General features: G+C 41.4%; 1 protein-coding gene across 1 annotated transcript in view; it reads right to left on the bottom strand.

Moving 5' to 3' along the window:
• The window catches only part of LOC140197243 (SH2 domain-containing adapter protein F-like), a 110,049-nt gene that overhangs the window by 84,839 nt on the left and 4,049 nt on the right, over positions 1–21,161 (bottom strand). Inside the window, exon 2 of the mRNA XM_072257169.1 lies at positions 5,761–5,890. Within this exon, the coding sequence (XP_072113270.1) occupies positions 5,761–5,890 (130 nt within the window). The remainder of the gene's footprint in view (positions 1–5,760; positions 5,891–21,161) is intronic.

Here is a 21,161-nt window from a genome sequence, read left to right as displayed (position 1 = left end):
ATGTAGTGGTAATTGGGGATACTATAGTCGAGGGAATAGGCTGAGTTCTCTGTCACAAGGATAGAGCGTCCCAAAGGCTGTGTTGCCTGCCCGCTGCTCAGGTTCAGGATATCTTATCTGACCTGCAGAGGAATTTGCAGTGGCAGGGGAAAAATCCAGTTGCCGTGGTCCACGTGGGTACCAACAACTCAGGTAGGAGGAGGAAAGAGGTTCTGCTGAAGGAACTTGAGCAGCTCGGGACCAAATTAAAAAGCAGAACCAAAAAGATAGTAATATCTGGATTACTACCTGAGCTACGTGCAAATTGGCATAGGGTCAAGAAGATTAGAGTGTTAAATGCGTGGCTCAAGGATTAGTGTGTGAGAAGTGGGAAATTGGCAACGGTACTGGGGAAGGAGGGAGCTGTACCAATGGGGTGGGCTCCACCTGAACCATGATGGGACCTGGACCCTAGCGAATCACATAACTAGGGCTCTGGTTAGGGTCTTAAACTAAATAGTACAGGGGTGGGTTCAACAAATTAGAGAAGTATGGATAAAGCAAAAAAGTCTGGATAAAAATAAAGAAAAAACAAAAGATAAAAACAGAGAAAAGTAGAAGTGGAGTGAAGAAAAGTCAAGTGCAAAAGAGTAAAAGATTACAAAATTTTAAAAACACAATGAGGTTAAGGGTACTTTATTTGAATGCCCATAGTATTTGAAATAAGGTCAGTGAACTTGTGGCTCAAATCAGTACAAAGAGGTATGATTTAGTGGCCATTACAGATTGCAGGGTGGAGAGAATTGGGAATTAAATATTCAACGATATCAGGTAATATGGAAGGGTAACCAGGAAGGTAAGTGAAGTGGGGTAGCACTCTTAAAGATGAGATCAGGGCGGTAGTGAGAGACAAATGCAAGATCTAAGGAGCAGAATGTTGAATCCATCTGGGTAGAGATTAGAAATAGCAAAGGGGAAAAAAAATTACTGGGAGTTGTCTATTGGCCACCGAATAATAACATTATACTGGCACAGGCAATAAACAAAGAAATATCTGAGGCATGTAAGAACGGAACAACAGTTATCACGGGGGACTTTAACTTGCACATAGATTGGGTGAATCTAAGTTGGCCGAGACAGTCTTGAGGAGGACTTCGTAGAATTCATCCGTGACTGCTTTCTTGAACAGCGTTACTGAACCTACAAGGGACGTGCTATCTTACATCTGGTCCTGTGCAATAAGACAGGTAAAATTAGTGATCTTATAGTTAGGGATCTTCTTGGAAAGAGTGTTCACAGTATGATTGAATTTCTCAAACAAATGGAGGTTCAAACTAAAACCAGTGTATTATGCCTAAAAAAATGGATACTACAAAGGAGTGAGGGAGGATTTGGCACTGGGAACACAGGCTATATGGTAGGACAGATGAGGAACAGTGGAAGATTTTCAAAGAGATTTTTCACGGTGTTCAACAAAAGTATATTCCAGTTAAAAGCAAGGACAGTTAAGGGTGGGGAAAGCCAGCCGTGGAAAACTAAGGAAATATAAGTAGGCATTAAACTAAAAGCTTGTGCATACAAAGTTGCCTAGAGTAGTGGGAAACTGGAAGATGGAAGGTGAGGACCTCAATACAATAGCTATCACTAAAGAGGGAGTGTTGAGCAAACTTGTGGGCCTGAAGATTGACAAGTCCCCTGGTCCTAATAGAATGCATCCCAGGGTACTGAAAGAAATGTCAGAAGTTACAGTAGAGGCTTTAGTGATGATTTACCAAAATTGTCTGGACTTTGGGCAGATCCCAGAGGACTGGAAGACGGTGAATGTCACGCCACTGTTCATAAAGGATTTAGGCAAAAGGCAAGTAACTATAGGTCAGATAGTTTAACATCTGTAGTTGGGAAAATGCTTGAAGCTATCATTAAAGGAGAAATAGCGAGGCATCTGGAAAGAAATGGATCCATCAGGCAGATGCAGCATGGATTCAGCAAAGGCAGGTCCTGTATTACAAACTTACTGGAGTTCTTTGAGGATATAATGAATGCAGTGGATAGGCGAGAACAGATGGATGTTATTTACTTGAATTTCCAGAAGGCGTTCGATAAGGCACCACATAAAAAGACATCCATAAGATAAGGATGCATAGAATTGGGGGCAATGTATTAGCATGAATAGAGGATTGGTTAACTAATATAGAGAGCTAGGATACAGGACCGTCACTCTGGTTGGCAATCAGTGGTGTGCGGTGTGCCGCAAGAGTCGGTGCTGGGCCTGCAACTGCTAATGATATACATTGACAATCTGGAAGAGGGGAATGAGTGTAATGTATCTAAGTTTGCTGATGATACTAAATTGAGTGGAAAAGCAAATTGTACTGAAGATACAGAGAGTCTGCAGAGATATAGATAAGTTAAATGAGTGGGCAAGGGTCTGGCAGATGGAGTACAATGTTGGTAAATGCGAGGTCATCCACCTTGGAAGGAAAAATGAAAGAGCAGATTATTACTTAAATAGTAAAAAATTGCAGCATGCTGCTGTGTAGAGGGACTTAGGAGTGTTTCTGCATGAATCACAAAAGGTTGGTTTGCAGGTACAGCAGGCTAACAAGGCGGCAAATGAAATGTTGGCCTTCATTGCTAGAGGGATTGAATTTAAGAGCAGGGAGGTTATGCTACAATTGTACAGGGTGCTGGTGAGGCCGCACCTGGAGTACTGCATGCAGTTCTGGTCTCCTTACTTGAAGGAGGATATACTAGCTTTGGAGGTGGTTCAGAGGAGATTCACCCAGGTTGATTCCAGAGATGAGGGGGCTAGACTATGAGGAGAGATTGAGTCGCCTGGGACTATACACATTGGAGAGGAGACCTTATAGAAACATATAAAATGATGAAAGGGATAGATAAGATAGAGGCAGGAAAGTTGTTTCCACTGGTAGATGAGACTAGAACTGGGGGACATAGCCTCAAGATTCAGGGGAACAGATTTATGATGGAGATGAGGAGGAACTCCATTTCCCAGAGAGTGGTGAATCTGTGGAATTCTCTGTCCAATGAAGCAGTGGAGGCTACCTTGTAAATAGATATAAGACAAGGTTGGATAAATTTTTGAATAGTAGGGAAATTAAGGGTTATAGGGAAAAGGCAGGTAGGTGGAGATGAGTCTATGACCAGATCAGCCATGATCTTATTGGATGACAAAGCAGGTTTGACAGACCAGATAGCCTTCTCCTGCCGCTATTTCTTATGTTCTTATGTAACAATACCGTGGCACCAGGAGCAGGCCAGAGGTGGGATATCCTACAGCAAACAACTCATCGTGGGACACTGTCAGCCTTTCTGGGCAATAAGTGGCACGATGGAATATTCTTCACTTCATAACTGTCAAGCAGATTGACACTATCCAGAAGTAACAGCATGCTCGATCGACATCCATCAATTACCCTAAACATTTTGGCACTGTGATTAGAGAGTGTATCATCTATACACACTGTTACTCACTTGACTGCTCTGGTATACTCTGTACAGGTGGCCCCCGTTTCCCGAACGTTCGCTTTACGACACCCCGCTGTTATGAAAGACCTACATTAGTTACCTGTTTTCGCTAACAGGTGTCTTCACTGTTATGAAAAAAGGCAGCGCGCGCCCGAGCAGCCAAGCTCCTCCCCCGGAACTGCATTCTAGCCGTCATTGCTTAAATACGTGCTTTATCTCGATTTATTTGCTGCATCCGTTAGCAAGATGAGTTCTAAGGTATTGGAAGAGCCTAAAAGAGCTCGTAAGGGTGTTACACTTAGTGTAAAACTAGACATAATTAAGCGTATTGATCGTGGTGAACGAAGTAAGGACATTGTCCACGCGTTGAACTTGCCTGCATCCACCTTCGCACTATTTATATGCGGAGAGAAAGAATTTTGAAAGCTGCCAATGTTACTGTTGGTTCTGCTCGTAGCAAAGCGGTGTCTCTTAGTCGGCATCCAATAATGGATAAAATGGAAAGTCTATTGCTTGAGTGGACTGATGGGTGTACAAAGTGTGGTGTTCCGTTAAGTTTTCTTATACTTGAGAACAAACCAGTCAGTCTTTTTAATAAGCTGACACAGAAAGCACTGGACGATGGTGATGAAAGTGGAATTTAAAGGTAGTCATGGGTGGTTTGATCGGTTTCTGAGGCGAGGGCAGCTTCATAGTTTAAGCAGTGGTCCCCAACCTCCAGGCCACCGACCAATACCGGGCTGCAAAGAATGCAGTGGCGCAGCGGTAGCCGGAGCTCACCCAGCACATCTTTAAGAAAAAAGCCAAACAAGCTAATTAATTAGGTGTCACCCGGCACGTAAATGTCGGCGAAGATCAGAGGCGATTGCGTCAGGTGCTTCTTCATATAACCAAGTATTTAACTGTGACAAAACTGCAATTTATTGGAGTCTTCCCGATTCCGGTAAGTGAAACTACACTGTACATACATTATTTCTACTTTAAATAGGCTGTGTATTTTTATGTGTTATTTGGGATGATTTGGCAGCTTCATAGCTTAAAGGTTACTGGAGAGAGTGTTTCTGCTGACAGCACTTGTACCGTGTTTTTGCCGAGAGTGATTCCACAAGATTTTCGCTGCGCTAGACAGTGCTGCAGAGAAGTATTTCTACTTTATATAGGCTGTGTATTTATCATACCATTCCTGCTTTTACTATATGTTACTGTTATTTTAGGCTTCATCTGTTATTTGGCATAATTTTGTAGGTTATTTTTTGGGTCTGGGAACACTCAAAACCCATACTAATAAATGGTAATTGCTTATTCACTTTACAACATTCTGGCTTACGAACCATTTCATAGGAACGCTCTACCTTCGGATAGCGGGGGAAACCTGTATTAAGATTTTATTTGTTTTGGTGACCATATGCAAAACTACTGTATATTATCATTTTTTTTAATTCCATTAGCCAATAGATGTAATATTTGTAAATAGATGTTCACATACGAATTTTGAGGAGTATTACAAACCACTTATTCAAAAAAAACGTACAAGTTTTTCTGCTTCAAAGGCAAGTTGCTCACAACATAAAGATATTAATGAATGCACAGTTAAATAGGAAGTCTAACTATTTAACTTATACAATCAAGGATGTTACAGTAACAAACAGACCTGGAGTGCAACGTGATAGAGCAGTAACAGTAAATACAAATCAGAATTGGAGTCTTAGCTTTATAAAACAGAGAAGAAGCAAAGCAGGAAGTTACATTCATCTGTGTGAATTATAAATCGCAGGTCAAGGCTTCAGGTGGAGCAGTAGGGTAAAATTCTGGACATTAGTGTTTAGGAATGTTTTCCAGGTCTTTTCAAAGGAGGTTTACATAAATGATATTTATGATGCAGGGCCTCAGTTGCATGGAAAGTCCAGAAAAGGCTACAGCTGTTCTTACAGAAGAGAGTGTTAACAGGGAACATGCAGAGGATTCTACATAAGAATTAATTTCCAACATAAAATAGTTAAGCAGAAAATAATGATGCAACTCATTGGTGAAAAAAAAGGCAAGATCCCTTTCTAGGTAAAATAATCCAAGGTACTGTGGTCTGGAATTCACCAACTAGAAGTACAGTAGGTTTACTCGTAAACTTCAAAATAAAACATTATTAATACTTGAAGGGGTGGAGGAGAATTACAAAAGAAGAATTGTTAATAGAAATAAAATTGTCAATGAGCTAGCCAGGGTTTGATTCATATACAAGAGAATATATGCAGTTCAATTAAATCTACTGAAATGAGTTGCACAATATGCTCTTACCTGCCATCATCTTTTGTGCCTCATAAGGTTCCATGTATCCATTATTTTCTATTTCTCTCTTTTTTACAACCTTATTCTTCAATTCATTTTTGGCATCAAATGGGTCAGAGTAGTCATCCCTAAAAGCAACCTGAAACCACCAAAAAGCAACCCGATTACCACCTTGTTTGTAAATACAAGAAGACAGTAGCTTTGACATGGACAGGCTTTCTGATTAAAACAAAACAGCTTGCATTTATTGCACCTTTAATATGGTAAAAATTCTCATGGTCCTTCACAAATAGGAAACAAACAAAAAAATAACGGACTAGAAGGGCCGAGATGGTCTGTTTCTGTGCTGTAATTGTTATATGGTTAAATGAGGGATCTGGAGAGGTATAATATGATTAAGAGTAGTCAGAGTGGCTTTGTCAAGGGCAGGTCGTGCCTTATGAGCCTGATTGAATTTTTTGAGGATGTGACTCAACACATTGATGAAGGAAGAGCAGTAGATGTAGTGTATATGGATTTCAGCAAGGCATTTGATAAGGAACCCCATGCAAGGCTTATTGAGAACGTAAGGAGGCATGGGATCCAAGGGGACATTGCTTTGTGGATCCAGAACTGGCTTGCCCACAGAAGGAAAAGAGTGGTTGTAGACGGGTCATATTCTGCATGGAGGTTGGTCACCAGTGGAGTGACTCAGGGTTCTGTTCTGGGAACCTTACTCTTCGTGATTTTTATAAATGACCTGGAGGAGGAAGTGGAGGGATGGGTTAGTAAGTTTGCTGATGACACAATGGTTGGAGGTGTTGTGGGTATTGTGGAAGGCTGTCAGAGGTTACAGTGGGACATTGATAGGATGCAAAACTGGGCTGAAAAGTGGCAGATGGAGTTCAACCCAGATAAGTTTGAAGTGGTTCGTTTTGGTAGGTCAAATATGATAGCAGAATATAGTATTAATGGTAAGACTCTCGGCAGTGTGGAGGATCAGAAGGATCTTGGGGTCTGAGTCCATAGGACACTCAAAGCAGCTGCGCAGGTTGGCTCTGTGGTTAAGGCGGCGTACACTGTATTGGCCTTCATCAATCATGGAATTGAATTTAGGAGCCGAGAGGTAATGTTGCAGCTATATAGGACCCTGGTCAGACCACACTTGGAGTACTGCGCTCAGTTCTGGTCACCTCACTAAGGATGTGGAAGCCATAGAAAGGGTGCAAAGGAGAATTACAAGGATGTTGCCTGATTGGGGAGTATGTCTTATGAGAATAGGTTGAGTGAACTCAGCCTTTTCTCTTTGGAGCGACAGAGGATGAGAGATGACCTGATACAGGTGTATAAGATGATTACAGGCATAGATCGTGTGAATAGTCAAAGGCTTTTTCCCAGGGCTGAAATGGTTGCCACAAGAGGACACAAGTTTTAGGTAACACATATCAAAGTTGCTGGTGAACGCAGCAGGCCAGGCAGCATCTCTAGGAAGAGATGTTTCGGGCCGAGACCCTTTGTCAAGACTAACTGAAGGAAGAGCTAGCAAGAGATTTGAAAGTGGGAGGGGGAGGGGGAGATCCAAAATGATAGGACAAGACAGGAGGGGGAGGGATGGAGCCAAGAGCTGGACAGGTGATTGGCAAAAGGGATATGAGAGGATCATGGGACAGGAGGCCCAGGGAGAAGGAAAAGGGGGAGGGGGGGAGAAACCCAGACAATGGGCAAGAGGTATAGTCAGAGGGACAGAGGGAGAAAAAGGAGAGACAGAGAGAGAGAAAGAATGTGTGTATATAAATAAATAACGGATGGGGTACGAGGGGGAGGTGGGTTTACGTGCTGGGGAGTAGGTACAGAGGAGATGTCAGGGGTAAGTTTTTTTTTTACTCAGAGAGTGGTGAGTGCATGGAATGGGCTGCCAGCAACGGTGGTGGAGGCGAATACAATAGGATCTTTTAAGAGACTTTTAGATAGGTACATGGAGCTTAGTAAAATATGGCGCTTATCGGTAAGCCTAGTAATTTCTAAGGTAGGGACATGTTCGGCACAACTCTGGGGGCCAAAGGGCCTGTATTGTGCTGTAGGTTCTCTATGTTTCTATGTAAAAGGGTGCAACATTAAAAACAGAAAAAGTAGGAAATTCTTGGTGTTGGGCAGTGTCTGAAAACTATTTTCATCAGACTGGAAAAAGTTAAGATAAGTGACAGGTTTTAAAAGGTACAGGGCAGAGAATAAGATGAGTGGACAAAAAGGAAAGGAAGCTTTGCATAGGCAGGAAAAATTAAAGAGGGATTTATAAAAAAATAGAAGATAGTCTTGAAATAGACACAAAGGGAAGAGCAAACTCATTACTAACAGTTGTTGCACAAATTAAAAGGTTCCTGAAATTATAAACTGGCTAATCAAATATTTCATATTTAACCATGGAAGATGAATCCCTGGATCTGGTAGAGCTATAACACCGGGCGGGCTGGAGATATTCATGTCAGTGCAAGTTCAGACTGGTTGGGGTGGTGCATATTCAGAGCGCTGCTGGGAGAATGCAGTAATGCTAATTTGACCAAAATCATGGTCACCTTTCTACTATTTGCACTGATTGATTGGTCTAATTGAAATACTTAATTAAAGGTGAATGCACATGTCATGTTAGAGAAGTCATACATTCCCAGTTTTCTTGTTCAGTTTTATGCTTCCTTGTTCTGAACATGAAAGTGCAAAGGTCTACTTAATGCTGAGGAACTATACAAAAATGAAAGTAAGAGATTTGAGAATATATATCTCAATGCAATTTTGAAATGACGCACCAAAAATGACACCAGCATTTAAGTGCTGCACAAACATGATCAAACACATGACCAGGTATTAAGGCAAACCTGGGTTATCTGGCTTATAAAAACAAGAGGTGTTGACATTTTTTTCAGAGCAAAGACTTTTCATAGGTTAATAAATGCCAAGGTTACTCTGTTTTGATTTAGTTAGAATCTTGATTGAGAAACAGTCCTGTATGACTGTAGTACATCAAAGTCTAGCAAGAAGGGTCCCAATATTAAATTGTTGCATAAATTGCTTGAAGGAGCAAGTATACCAGTAGGAAATAACACAAGTAAAAAAAAAATCAAGATGCCTCCCCCTGTTCAAAGCAATTGGTAGAACTAAGAACCACTAAGAGCTTGGGACAACAGGGAGAACACTGCAGGATAATCCTAGAAGGTAGGAAGGACACCAGTAAACCACTCCATATCCATGTGCTCTCAGTTCAGTTTCAGTTACCTAGGAATGCTTTAAGCATACAATGGACTGGGAGTATGGACTGGATGAAGCAAAAGAACTATCCTATGCACAAAGGAAAGTATTGGTGCTAAGATCAAGAGCTTTGAGTTCCTAGGAGTCAACATCAACAACCTATCCTTGTCCAACTAATGTAGATGCCATGGCAAAGAAAGCACACCAGTGCCTACACTCAAGAGGTTAAAAAAATTAAACTCTCACCAGTTTTAATCAATGCACCAAAGAAAGCATCCTATGTGGATGCATCATGGTTTTGAATGGCAACTGTTTTGCCCGAGACTGCACAAAACAACAGAAAGATGTGGGGACAACTCAGCTAATCATGGATACTAGCCCCTGTTCCATGGACTCTGTCAGTATTTCCTGCTGCCGCGGTAAAGCAGCCAGAATAGTCAAAGACCACCCCCACCCGCCAACCCAGACATACTCTTCTCCCCCTCTGATTGGGTAGTAGATAGAAAATCATGAAAACATATTAAACTTAAAAACACCTTCTATCCCACTGTTCTAAGACCACTAAACAGTACACTAATACAATAAATGGAATCTTGACCTTGCACTTTATCTGCCTGCAGTGCACTTTCCCTATAACTCTAACACTTTATTCTGATTCTTTTATCATTTCCCGTAATACTACCTTAATGGACAGGTGTAATGAAGTGAAGAGTATAAATGGCATAAAAAAACAAAGTGCTCCTCAGTACATGTGACAATAATAAACCAATTTACCACTTTCTTCACTACACAGGCTTTTTTTGTTAGCTACTTGTGGTGAAATAATTTAGTTGCTGTGACATTTAAATACTTTGGTTCTAACTTTCCAAAACACTCTCAACTCAAGAATTCCAATTGAACCATTACAAATTATTTTGTTCTTCAAGAAAATGGAGAAGACAGGAAATGTTCACCCAACATGTTATGGGAAAGCTAATGAAGCATATAATTAAGAACAAGTTAACTAAGTACTTAAAACATTTTGATCATGAGAGAGTGAAGATGAATTTCTAAAATGTGAATGGTATCCAATAAAACTAAATAAATAAGAGAATAAAACAATAGTAGAAATGACATTAACAGCTTATCTATTCAGTAATGTTCTACATTATCATCTAGCACAAATGACACCAGAGCATTGGTCATCTCGGGAGAATGACAAAAACCAATCTGTTATTTTTCACTTAATAACATGCAAGTGTACCAATTAGAAAGAAAAGACTGATGGTGTTCCACCAGAATGTATATTGAGGTTTTAATTATACAAAGGTTTACTAATTGGTAGATAGACATATGGGTATTACAGTAAGTTTCCAAAGCACAATTAGTTGGCCATGTTGACATGAACGTTAAATTAAATAAACTATAAAACTGAGCCACATTAATTTCAATGCAAAACCATTCCTTGAATCCAAATTATTCATGCAGAATAGGATACAGAGATATTAAGGATGTGGGGCCAAATGAGATCGATTAACATTTAAATCAACCAGGAGCTCATTAGGTTGTGGAACATAAATGATTGCCCAATTTGTCTGCTGCTATTCCTTGATGCAGAATAGCCCAGGTCCCAAAGTTTGCAAATTTCCTCAGTTTATTCATGAGGACTTTCTGGAACTGAAGGTACTTAAAATAACAAAACCACAATCCTTGCAAAAACTTGTAACAAGTAATGACCCAGAAATAATCAGCAGCTAACAAAAAAATACTAACTGAATATTAACCATAACATGATCCAATTACATTTAAAAAGAAAAGACTAAGCCACAAACCAACACTTAAATTTCACTAAGGCTGTTTTTAAGGGTTGAGGCAGAAATTGATAACAGCAGAATGGGTAGAAGAGCTAACAGCAAATAGCACAAGGGAATAGTGGCAGATAATACAAGCAACAGTTGATATGAATATAATGAAAGGGCAATTGCTCAGCTACTGTAATTAAATAGCCTAGTCAAAGTTAGTGAAAGGAGAAGTTAAAATTAAAGGCTATACAAATGTAAATAATATTGGAGATTGCGCAAGTTGTTGAAACCCAGAGACAATGAATACAGTGTACCCCCGTGCTATGGAGACTGCAATCCATTTTCCATAAGGCAAACCTTTATTCCCTCCATCAAGTCCCACAATATACGCTCAGTGGCCATCTTATTGGGTACACCAGCACGTTAACGCAAGTACCTAATCAGCCAATCATGTAGCAGCAACTCAATGCATAAATTCATGCAGATGTGGTCAAGTAGTTCAGTTGTTGTTCAGACCAAACATCAGCATGAGTAAGAAATGTGACTGACCATGGAATGATTGTTGGTGCCAGAGGGGTAATTTGAGAATCTCAGGCTACGTCCACACTAGACCGGATAATTTTGAAAACGCCGGTTCCACACTAGGTGTTTTTCAAAATATCTCCGTCCACATTAAAACGGATATTTGGGCGAATCTACTCCTACTGGGCATGCACAGACACATCTACAGAAAACAAGCGAAGAGGAATCGGTATAATGTTTATGTTTCAACGGTGGCGTTGTGTTATTTCCGTTGGTCAAAAACTAGAGTACCAACAACAGTGAAAGAATGTTTTCAACAATGCCTTCGAGGAATACAAAGAAAACCTCCGCTGGAAAAAGCAGACCAGACTTCTTTGTTTAGACAGACAATGAAGTCAAGCTGTTTCTGCGAATTACAAATGACTACAAAGTCAGCAAAGCAGTGGAGAACATAGAGATGTTTAACTGCAAACAAGCTATTAATGTAGACAATAAAGTAAACAACATGAAGCCGTCCTCTACCCAAGATCAACAAGAGAGTGGAATCTTCTGCCGCCAGACCTGCGCAGTATTTGACATTAATACTCAATTAAATCAATTTAGGGGATCTAGTCAAAAAAGCTCACTTTACAATTTAACTCTCACGCCGTTCACACCGACTGCGTGTTATAACAGCCATCCGGCAGTGCTTGCGCAGTACCAAGCAGAAGCAGAAAAAGCATTGTTGTTGTGGTGTTGCCATGACAGCATTTTTAAATATCCCCGTTTACCCCATCCCCACTACGACGCGCAACAATCGTTTTCAAACTTACACACTCTGGAGAGTGTTTTAGAAAAGCTCCGTTTTCGGGGGATGAGAACGCCGTTTCAATGCGGTGGGAGGGTCAAAATGAAGAGAAAAAGCTTCGTTTTCAAAATTATCCGGCGTAGTGTGGACGCAGCCTCAGAAATTACCAATCTTCTGGGATTTTCACACATAATAGTCTCTAGAGTTTACAGAGAATGGTGCAAAAAACTTCCAGTGAGAGGCAGTTCTGTGGGTGAAAATGCCTTGTTAATGAGAGGTCAGAGGAGAATGGCCAGACTGTTTCAAGCTGACAGAAAGGTGACAATAACTCAAATAATGATTCGTAAAAACAGTGATGTGCTGAACAGCATCTCTGAATGCACAACATGTTGAACCTTTAAGTAGATGGGCTACAGCGGCAGAAGACCATTAACATGCATTCAGTGGCCACTATATTAGGTATTGGAGTGTACCTAATATAGTGGCCATTAAGCGGAAGTAGGGATGTGCTCCCATAGCAAGTTTTTCCTCTCAGCAGCAATGCCTCCACAGCTGCATTGTATAAGCGAGAAAATTCTGATTGTACTGTAAACAGAAGAGAAAGGGTTGTGTCCCTAGAAAATATAGCCATATTGTGATTTTCTGTAACCTCCCACTTCCCACTGAATCGCATGTTCTCAACATCAGTACATTCCTACTGGATTTGTTTCCTCCTCCCGCCCCCCCCACCCATATTCAGCTATTTTACCAGTGATCACAAAAGTGACCCATCAGTTATCTAACAGCTACAAATCCTGGGGGATTTTGTCAGTTTTTGGTCTCAGTCACTCTGTACTGAGGAGCAGTAAGATTTGGATATAACGTCACAGTCTCAACTGGGTTGCAGGTCACAGCTGAATTCCCCTTTTGATTTGCCCACCCCAGTCCGAGGATGTGAACACATACCTTATGGTGCTGGGACATTTTCTCTGATGCACAAGGGTCTGGGATTAGTAAGGAGCTTAGGACGTGGCTATGTCAAGAAAATGGATGGCATTCAAAGATCAGGGATTACTTTAAAAAGAGCTGGCCATGGCTTTAGAGGTTCCAAAGTTCTGTTATCGAAGTACAGATATGTCACTGTATATAACCATAACACACATTTTCTTGTGGGCATACACAATAAGTCTATAGAGTAATAACATAACAGAGCCAATGAAAGACCACTTGGCCATTCAACCAGTGTGCAAAAGACAACAAACGGTGCAAATACAAAAGGAAATAATAAATAACAAGAACACGAGACGAAGAGTCCTAGAAAGTGAGTCCAAACAACAGGAATTCTGCAGATGCTGGAAATTCAAGCAACACACATAAAAGTTGCTGGTAACTACTGTCGAAGGGTCTCAGCCTGAAACGTCGACTGCACCTCTTCCTACAGATGCTGCCTGGCCTGCTGCGTTCACCAGCAACTTTTAGAAAGTGAGTCCATTGGTTGTAGGAATATTTCAATGATGGGGCAAGTGAAGTTGAGTGAAGTTATCCCTTTGGTTCAAGAGCCCAATCATTGAGGGGTAGTAGCTATTCCTGAACCTGGCAGTTCGGCTCTTGCATCTTCTTCCTGAAGGCAGCAGTGAGAAGAGAGCATGTCTTAGGTGGTGGGGGCCCCTGATGATGAACGTTGCTTTCCTGTGAAACAATAAAACCGATGAATTTAAAGTTGCTGGTCCTCTCCACCCGTGGTCCGAGTGAGGACTGGCTAATGGACCTTTGGTTTAATTCTCTTGCAGTCAACAACCAGCGCGAGTCTTGTTGACAATGAGCAAAAGGTTGTTGTTAAGGCATCACCCAGCCAGATTCTCAGTCTCCCTCCTATATGCTGATTCATCACCACCTTCGATTCAGCCTACAACAACGGTGTCATCAGCAAACTTGAATATGGCATTGGAGCTGTTCTTAACCACACAGTCGTAAGTGTAAAACGAGGGGGCTAAGCACACAGCCTTGTGGCACCTGTGCTGATGGAGATCGTGGAAGAGATGTTGTTGCCAATTCAAACTGACATCGAGGATCCAAGTGCAAAAGGAGGTATTGAGACCAAAGTCTAGGAGTGTATTGATTAGCTTTGAGGGGATGATGGCATTGAATGCTGAGCTGTAGTCAATAAAGAGCATCCTAATACATGCATCTTTGCTATCCAGATTTTCCAAGGTTGAGTGGAGAGCCAATGAGATGACATCTGCTGTGGACCTGTTGTTCCAGTAGGCAAACTGAAGTGGATTCAAGTTGCTTCTCAGGCAGAATTGATATGTCTCATCACCAACCTCTCAAAACACTTCATCACTGTGTGTGTAAGTGTTAGTGGACGACAGGCATTGAGGCATGTTATTCTTGGGTACCTGTATAATTGAAACCTACTTGAAGCAGGTGAATACCTCAGACCGTCTAGGTGAGAGATTAAGGATCTCAGTGAACACTCCAGCCAGTTGATTAGCACAGGTCTTCAGTACTTGGCCAGGAACCCCATCTGGACTGGATGCTTTTCACAGGTTCACCCTCCTGAAGATTGCTCGCACATCAGCATCAGATTGAAATCACAGGATCATTGGGAGCTTGTGATGATTCTCCTATGTTTTGATGGTCAAAGCAAGCATAAGAAAGCATTGTGTTCATCTGGAAGTGAAGCCCTGCTGTCACCTCTGTAGCTTGATTTCACTTTACAAGAGGTGATAATTCTCAAATCCTGCCACAACTGACAATCGTCCTTCGTTGTTTCAAGTTTAGTCCAGAATTATGAGATGGCTTTCTGGAGATCATACCCGGACCTCTAGGAACTTGCTTGGTCACCAGACTTGAACGCTTTTGATCTGGCTCTCAGCAGATTGTGATCTCATGCTTCATCCAGGGTTTCTGATTGGGGAAACAGAATGATTTGTGGAAACACACTCGTCCACAACTGTTTAAATAAAGTCATGATACCCATGGTGTATTCATTCAGATCCACAGATGGGTCCTTGAATACGGTCCGGTCCACTACATCGAAGCAATCCCATAGCTGATCCTCCGCCTCCTGCAACTACCTCTTTGTTGTCCTAATCTCGAGCTTTGCTCCTTAGCCTCGGCCTGCATGCAGGTAAGACAACGACAGCCTCAAGAAATAATTTACCGAAATGTGGTCTAGGCATGGAATGGTAGGCATTTCTTATCATATTATCTCCTCTCTGCACTGCATAACGCAGAGAATGCTTCTGAGATGTCTGTTCACATGTCTCTAGACTGGAGAGGGCTTGGCAAAGGAGTGGCTCAGCTGTTCCTGCCAATGCAATCGATGCACTAATGTTACATCCAAATCTTATTGTCTCAGTATCTAACATGGTGTGTTGGATAGTGGAGAATGTTGTCATAGATTACAATGGGACTCAAACAAGATGCAGAACTAGATACACAAATGGCAGGAGTTTCATTTAGAAATGCGTACAGGGATACAATTTGGAAGATCAAACTTGAAAACAGAGTCGAAGGATAAAGGGAGGATTCTTAGCAGCGTGGATAAACGCAAGAATCTTGGGGTCCTTCCAAATCTGTCAAAGCTGCCCCGCAAATTAACAGGGTACTTAAGAAAATATACTGTGTACTTGCCTTCATTAATCAGGGGACTGAGTTCAAGAGCACGAGGAAATGTTGCAGCTCTATAAAACTCTGGTTAGATGACACATGGAGTATTGCATTCAGTTTTGATTGTATCATTATAGAAAGGATGTGGAAGTACATTTATTATCAAAGTATGTATACTCTGTACAACCTTGAGATTTGTCTCCATATAGGCAGCCACAAAACAGAGAAATCCAATAGATCCCACTAAAATGACTGTCAATCCCACTAAAACACCAAGCGTAAAAAAATAAAATCAAATTGTGCAAACAATAATAAGTAAACAAATCACATTGACAACTGAAGATCACGAAAGGGAGCTCACAGCCACGAAGCCAGTCATCACTGCAGTCGGTTCAGAAGCCTGTTCGTTGCAGGCCACGGCCTTAGTTCAGTGCAGAGACGAGTAAACCTTGCCATGCAGTAACTGAACACATCCCCAGCCCTGACACCCTGACCGTTTCAATCTAACCTGGTGCTTAAATCAACTAAATATTGGCTCATTCCTCGCTCTCGAACCTGGGCTCTACTGCCTCAATATGCTCTCGGGCCTGGACCCCTCTGCCTCAATTTAGCCCATTCCCAACCTTTCCAATCTGGCCTGGTGCTTAAATCTGACAAACAGTGGCTTGGCTCAAAAACTCAACTCCGAAAGGGAAGTCACAGGCTATTGATTGGAGTAATTGTTGTCCATAAAAGGTGTGAATAATAATAGTTAGTAGCTTTGTTCGCTGCCAGCATGGCATCACTGTGTTTCACCAGCACCATCTTAAACTAGATGTTTAACATGTCCTACAAGGAAAAGTTGAGCAAGTATGAGAGGTGACTTGATAGAGGTGTATAAGATTATGAGAGCCATAGACAGTGAGTTGCCTGCAGCAACAGGCAATACCATGAACTCTGTTCAAAGTGAGTGGAAGAATGTTCCATGATAGGTGGTAGGTGGCTCAAATGTACTGCCAGGGATAGTGGTAGAGGCTGATACAATAGGGATATTTAAGAACTTCCTAGATAGGCTCACAGATGTGAGCAAAATGGAGGGTTACAGCTGTGGAGGAGAAAAGGGTTAGCCCAATTATGGAGTAAATTTATGTAGGACGGCACAACATCTTGAGCCACATTAATTCCAAAGAATCGCTGTTTTTACTGTAATCCATATATACTTTTAGAATTAATGTGACACTAATGTGTTATAGGGATAATATTTCCTCCTAAATCACACATTAATGAAAAAAATTAATTTTCCACAATGCATCATACACATTAATCAACATAAGGAGAATTAGGGAAAAATAAGGTGAGACAGGAGGAACAAACAAGTATATACCTGTAGAAAAGAATGAGGTGTGTACACCTCTTACATTCAGTAAGTATAGACAGCAGTTCTCAAAGGCTTAGGAATTCACATCTGACAAAACCTATTTACTACAACACAAACTACTTGGCTTGCAAAACAAATATTTTAAGGAGAGATTAATTGCATTTTCACTTGAAAATGATACATACACTCACCTCTTTACAAACAAGCAAAAGTTTTAACTTTAAAATCTAACATACTCCAAATATCTGGACATGCAAAAGCAGCCAAAAGTGTACGGCCATGGGACATTAAAAACTAGGGATTACATTAAATATGCACTCAGTAGACAAACTGTAACACTTAATTACTACTCAGCACTTCAGTTTTGATCTGTTGGTATCTTTTCTGGTACACTTACATTTACCTACAAGAAAGCAGTGGATACAGTCCGGTCCAACACAGGTAAACCCCTCGCCACCACTGGGCACACCTACATTGAGCGGTGTCACAGGAAAGCAAAATACATCATCAACGACCCCCACCATCCAGGCCAGGCTCTCTTCTCTCTGCTGTCATCAGGAAGCAGGTACAGGAGCCTCAGAATCCACACCACCAGGCTCAGGAACAGTTATTACCCCTCAACCATCAGGCTCTTGAACCAGTGGGGATAATTTCACTCACCCCATTACTGAACTGTTCCCACAACCTATGAACTCACTTACAAGGACTCTATCTCATTTTATTGATTTTTTTGTATTTGCAGTTTGTCTTTTGTACATTGGTTGGGACAGTGGTATATTGATTCTGTATTTCTTGTGAATGGCCACAAGAAAATGAATCTCAAGGTTGCACATGGTGACATGTATGCACTTTGATAATAAATTTACTTAAACCCAGGCCCAGAATACAGGAATCAGTTCACACATCAAAGCAAAGATTGAAGGAGGGGTGCAGAGATTAATAATCTTGCAAAATCATTATAATTGCCAAAGGGCCACAATGGTTCCGAATAGGGTTGTTGTATTTAACATATTACCAATGGCGTGGAGTCTTCTAGTGGTTACCTGAATAACTGTACTGTAAGAAACTCTTGAAATCTGACCTTTCCCTTTAATGGCCTATGCAGACTTTGAAAGATCAGTTACAAATATATTTGGTTGCTGTAGAATGATTGCTCCTCTAATAAACTAATCATTCCACTCAAAGCAACTGGACTTGGTATCAACACCTTTTCTGCTAAAAGCTTTCCCACACAGATCACATTGAGGATGTAGTCCATGCTTTTGCTGGTCTCAATGCTCCCTTCAACTGATTGTTCATCTGGAGGGCTATAGGTGGTAAACAGCAGGTTTCCACCTGGAATCCAGAGTTAACAGTGAGGATTCTAGGAGGTGAATCCAGTCTACATGTTAATCAGAGATGCACCTGATCTTTTCCTTGGACATGATATTCCAGGGGAAAAAAATGAATGCTGACTGAAAGATCAACTGGTGTTAGCATATGCACAGTGCTACCTGACAAAGCAAGGGACAACTTTTCTTTTTGGTACCCCAGTCGCCAAGTGTTGACAAGGAAGACCTTCCAGTAACAAGACAGAACATTTTTGTGCTGTCAGTAACACGTCAAAAACAATATTTGTCTCAATATTCTTATTCACCTTTGAATCTGGGATTTGCACACAATACTATATGCACGTGCATCTTGGATGGTATTCTGATGCATCCTGTTGCATCTCAAAGACTAGGGTGTCCCAATATAAAACCATTAAATCTGATGTAACTATTAGTGATGTGGTAAAAATTAGTGTTTGTCCCCTCCAAAATACTAGCAATATTAGCTTCAAAGTTCAAAATATATACGTCACCATATACTACCCAAAGATTTACTCTCCTGTGGACATACTCAATAAATCAATAGAATAACAACCACAACAGAATCAAAGAAAGACCAAACCAGCTTAGGCATTCAACCAGTGTACAAAAGACAAACTGTGTAAACACTAAAACAAAGAAATAATAATAAAATAAACAAACAATAAACATCAAGAACGAGATGAAGAGTCCTTGTAAGTGACTGTATAGGTTGTGAGTACATTCGAATGATGGGGCAAGTGAAGATGAGTGAAGTTATCCCCTTTGGTTCAAGAGCCTGATGACTGAGAGGTAATAACATTTCCTGAATCTCGTGGTGCCACTGAGGCTCCTGTAACTTCTTCCTGATGGCAGCAGCAAGAAGAGAGCATGCCCTGGGTGGTGGGGTCCCTGATGATGGATGCTGTTTTCATGTAGATGTACTCAATGGTGGGGAGGGCTTTACCTGTGATGGACTAGGCCTTACCCACTACCTTCTGTACGATTTTCCATTCCAGGACATTGGTGTTCTCATACCAAGCTGTGATGTGGTCAAGTCAAAATACTCTTCACTACACATCTATAGAAGTTTGTCCAAGTTTTAGATGTCATGCCACAAGTTTACAAATTCTGAAGGAAGCAGAGGTGCTGCAGTATTTTCTTCGTAATTACAAATACGTGCTGGGCCCAGGACAGGTTCTCCCAAAGAATAACACCGAGGAATTCAAAGTTGCTAAACCTCTGACAAGGATTGGCTCATGGACCTTTGGTTTCCTTCTCCAGAAGTCAATAATTAGCACCTTGGTCTTGATCACATTGAGTAAGAGGTTGCTATGACACCACTCAGGCAGTTTTACAATATGCTGATTCATCACCACCTTTGATTCATCCTACGAAAGTATCATCAGCAAACTTGAATATGGCATTGGATCCGTACCTAACTACACAGACATAGATGTAAAGTGATTGGAGCTAAGGGCTAAGCACACAGCCTTGTGGTATACCTGTTCTGATGGAGATTGTGGAAGAGATGTTGCTGCTACTCCAAACTGACTGGGGTCTGTAAGCGAAGAAATCAAGGATGCAATTGCATAACGAGTTACTGAGGCTGAAGGCTTGCAGCTCATTGATTAGTTGTGAGGGGATGATGGTATTGAATGCTGAGCTGTAGTTGATAAAGAACAGCCTGATATATGCATCTTTGTGGTCCCTTGTTCCAGGGTTCAGTGAAGAGCCAATGAGATGGTATCTGTTGTGACCTGTTCCGCCAGTAGGCTAACTGAGTGGATCTAAGTCACTTCTCAGGCATGAGTTGATATGTTTCATCATCAACCTCTTAAGACACTTCATCACTGTGTATTAGGTGCTACTGGATGATAGTCATCGAGACAGGTCACTATGTTCTTGGACACCAGTGTAATTGCATCCTACTTGAAGCAGGTGGGTATCTCAGACTGCTGAAGTGAGAAGAAAAAGATCTCAGTGAACACTTCAGCCAGTTGATCAGCACAGGTCTTTAATACTTGGCCAGGTATCCCAACTGGGCCAGATGCTTTTCATGGGTTCGGCCCCCGAAGGCTTCTCGCACATTTGTCTCAGAGACTGAGAACGTAGGATCATTGGGGGCTGTGGAAGATCTTGAATGTCCCTCCATGCTTTGACAGTAAAAGTGAGCACATCTGGAAGTGATTTATCTTTATATGAGGTGATTGTTGCAAGACAGTGTGCCTCTGATCTGGCTCTCAGCAGATTGAGATCTCATGGTTCATCCAGGGCTTCTGACTGCAGAAGACTGAATGATTTTGGGGGACACACTTATCTTACAACTGTTTTAATAACATCCATGACAAGCATGATATACTTATTTGGATCCATAGATGAGTCCTTGAATAGTACACAGTCCACTGACTCAAAACAATCCTATAGTTGCTCCTCTGCCTCCTGTAAACTCTGGAGCTTTGCTATTTTGCCTCTGCCTGTATGCAGGTAGGAGGAGCGCCAAGTGATTTGATTTACTGAAATGTGGCCTGGGTATCAAACGGTAGACATTCCTTATCTTAGTATAACAGTGGTCTAGTGTGTTGGGACCTCTGGTGCTACGGGTTATAAGCTGATGGTAATTGGGCAGGGTTTTCTTCAAACAAACCTGGTTGAAGTCCTGAAGTCCCTGACTATGATTTGAAATGCATTGGGATAGACTGTTTCCTGCTTGGAGACGGCATCATGCAGCATCTCAAGCATCTGATTATAGAACGCCACTGGTGGTATGTAAACTCGGTCAGGATTATGGAAGTGAACTCCCTAGATAAATAGAACAGGCG

This window comes from Mobula birostris, chromosome 5 (genome assembly GCF_030028105.1).
Source record: "Mobula birostris isolate sMobBir1 chromosome 5, sMobBir1.hap1, whole genome shotgun sequence".
Taxonomy (NCBI): domain Eukaryota; kingdom Metazoa; phylum Chordata; class Chondrichthyes; order Myliobatiformes; family Myliobatidae; genus Mobula; species Mobula birostris.
This window is presented reverse-complemented; position numbering and strand designations above follow the sequence as displayed.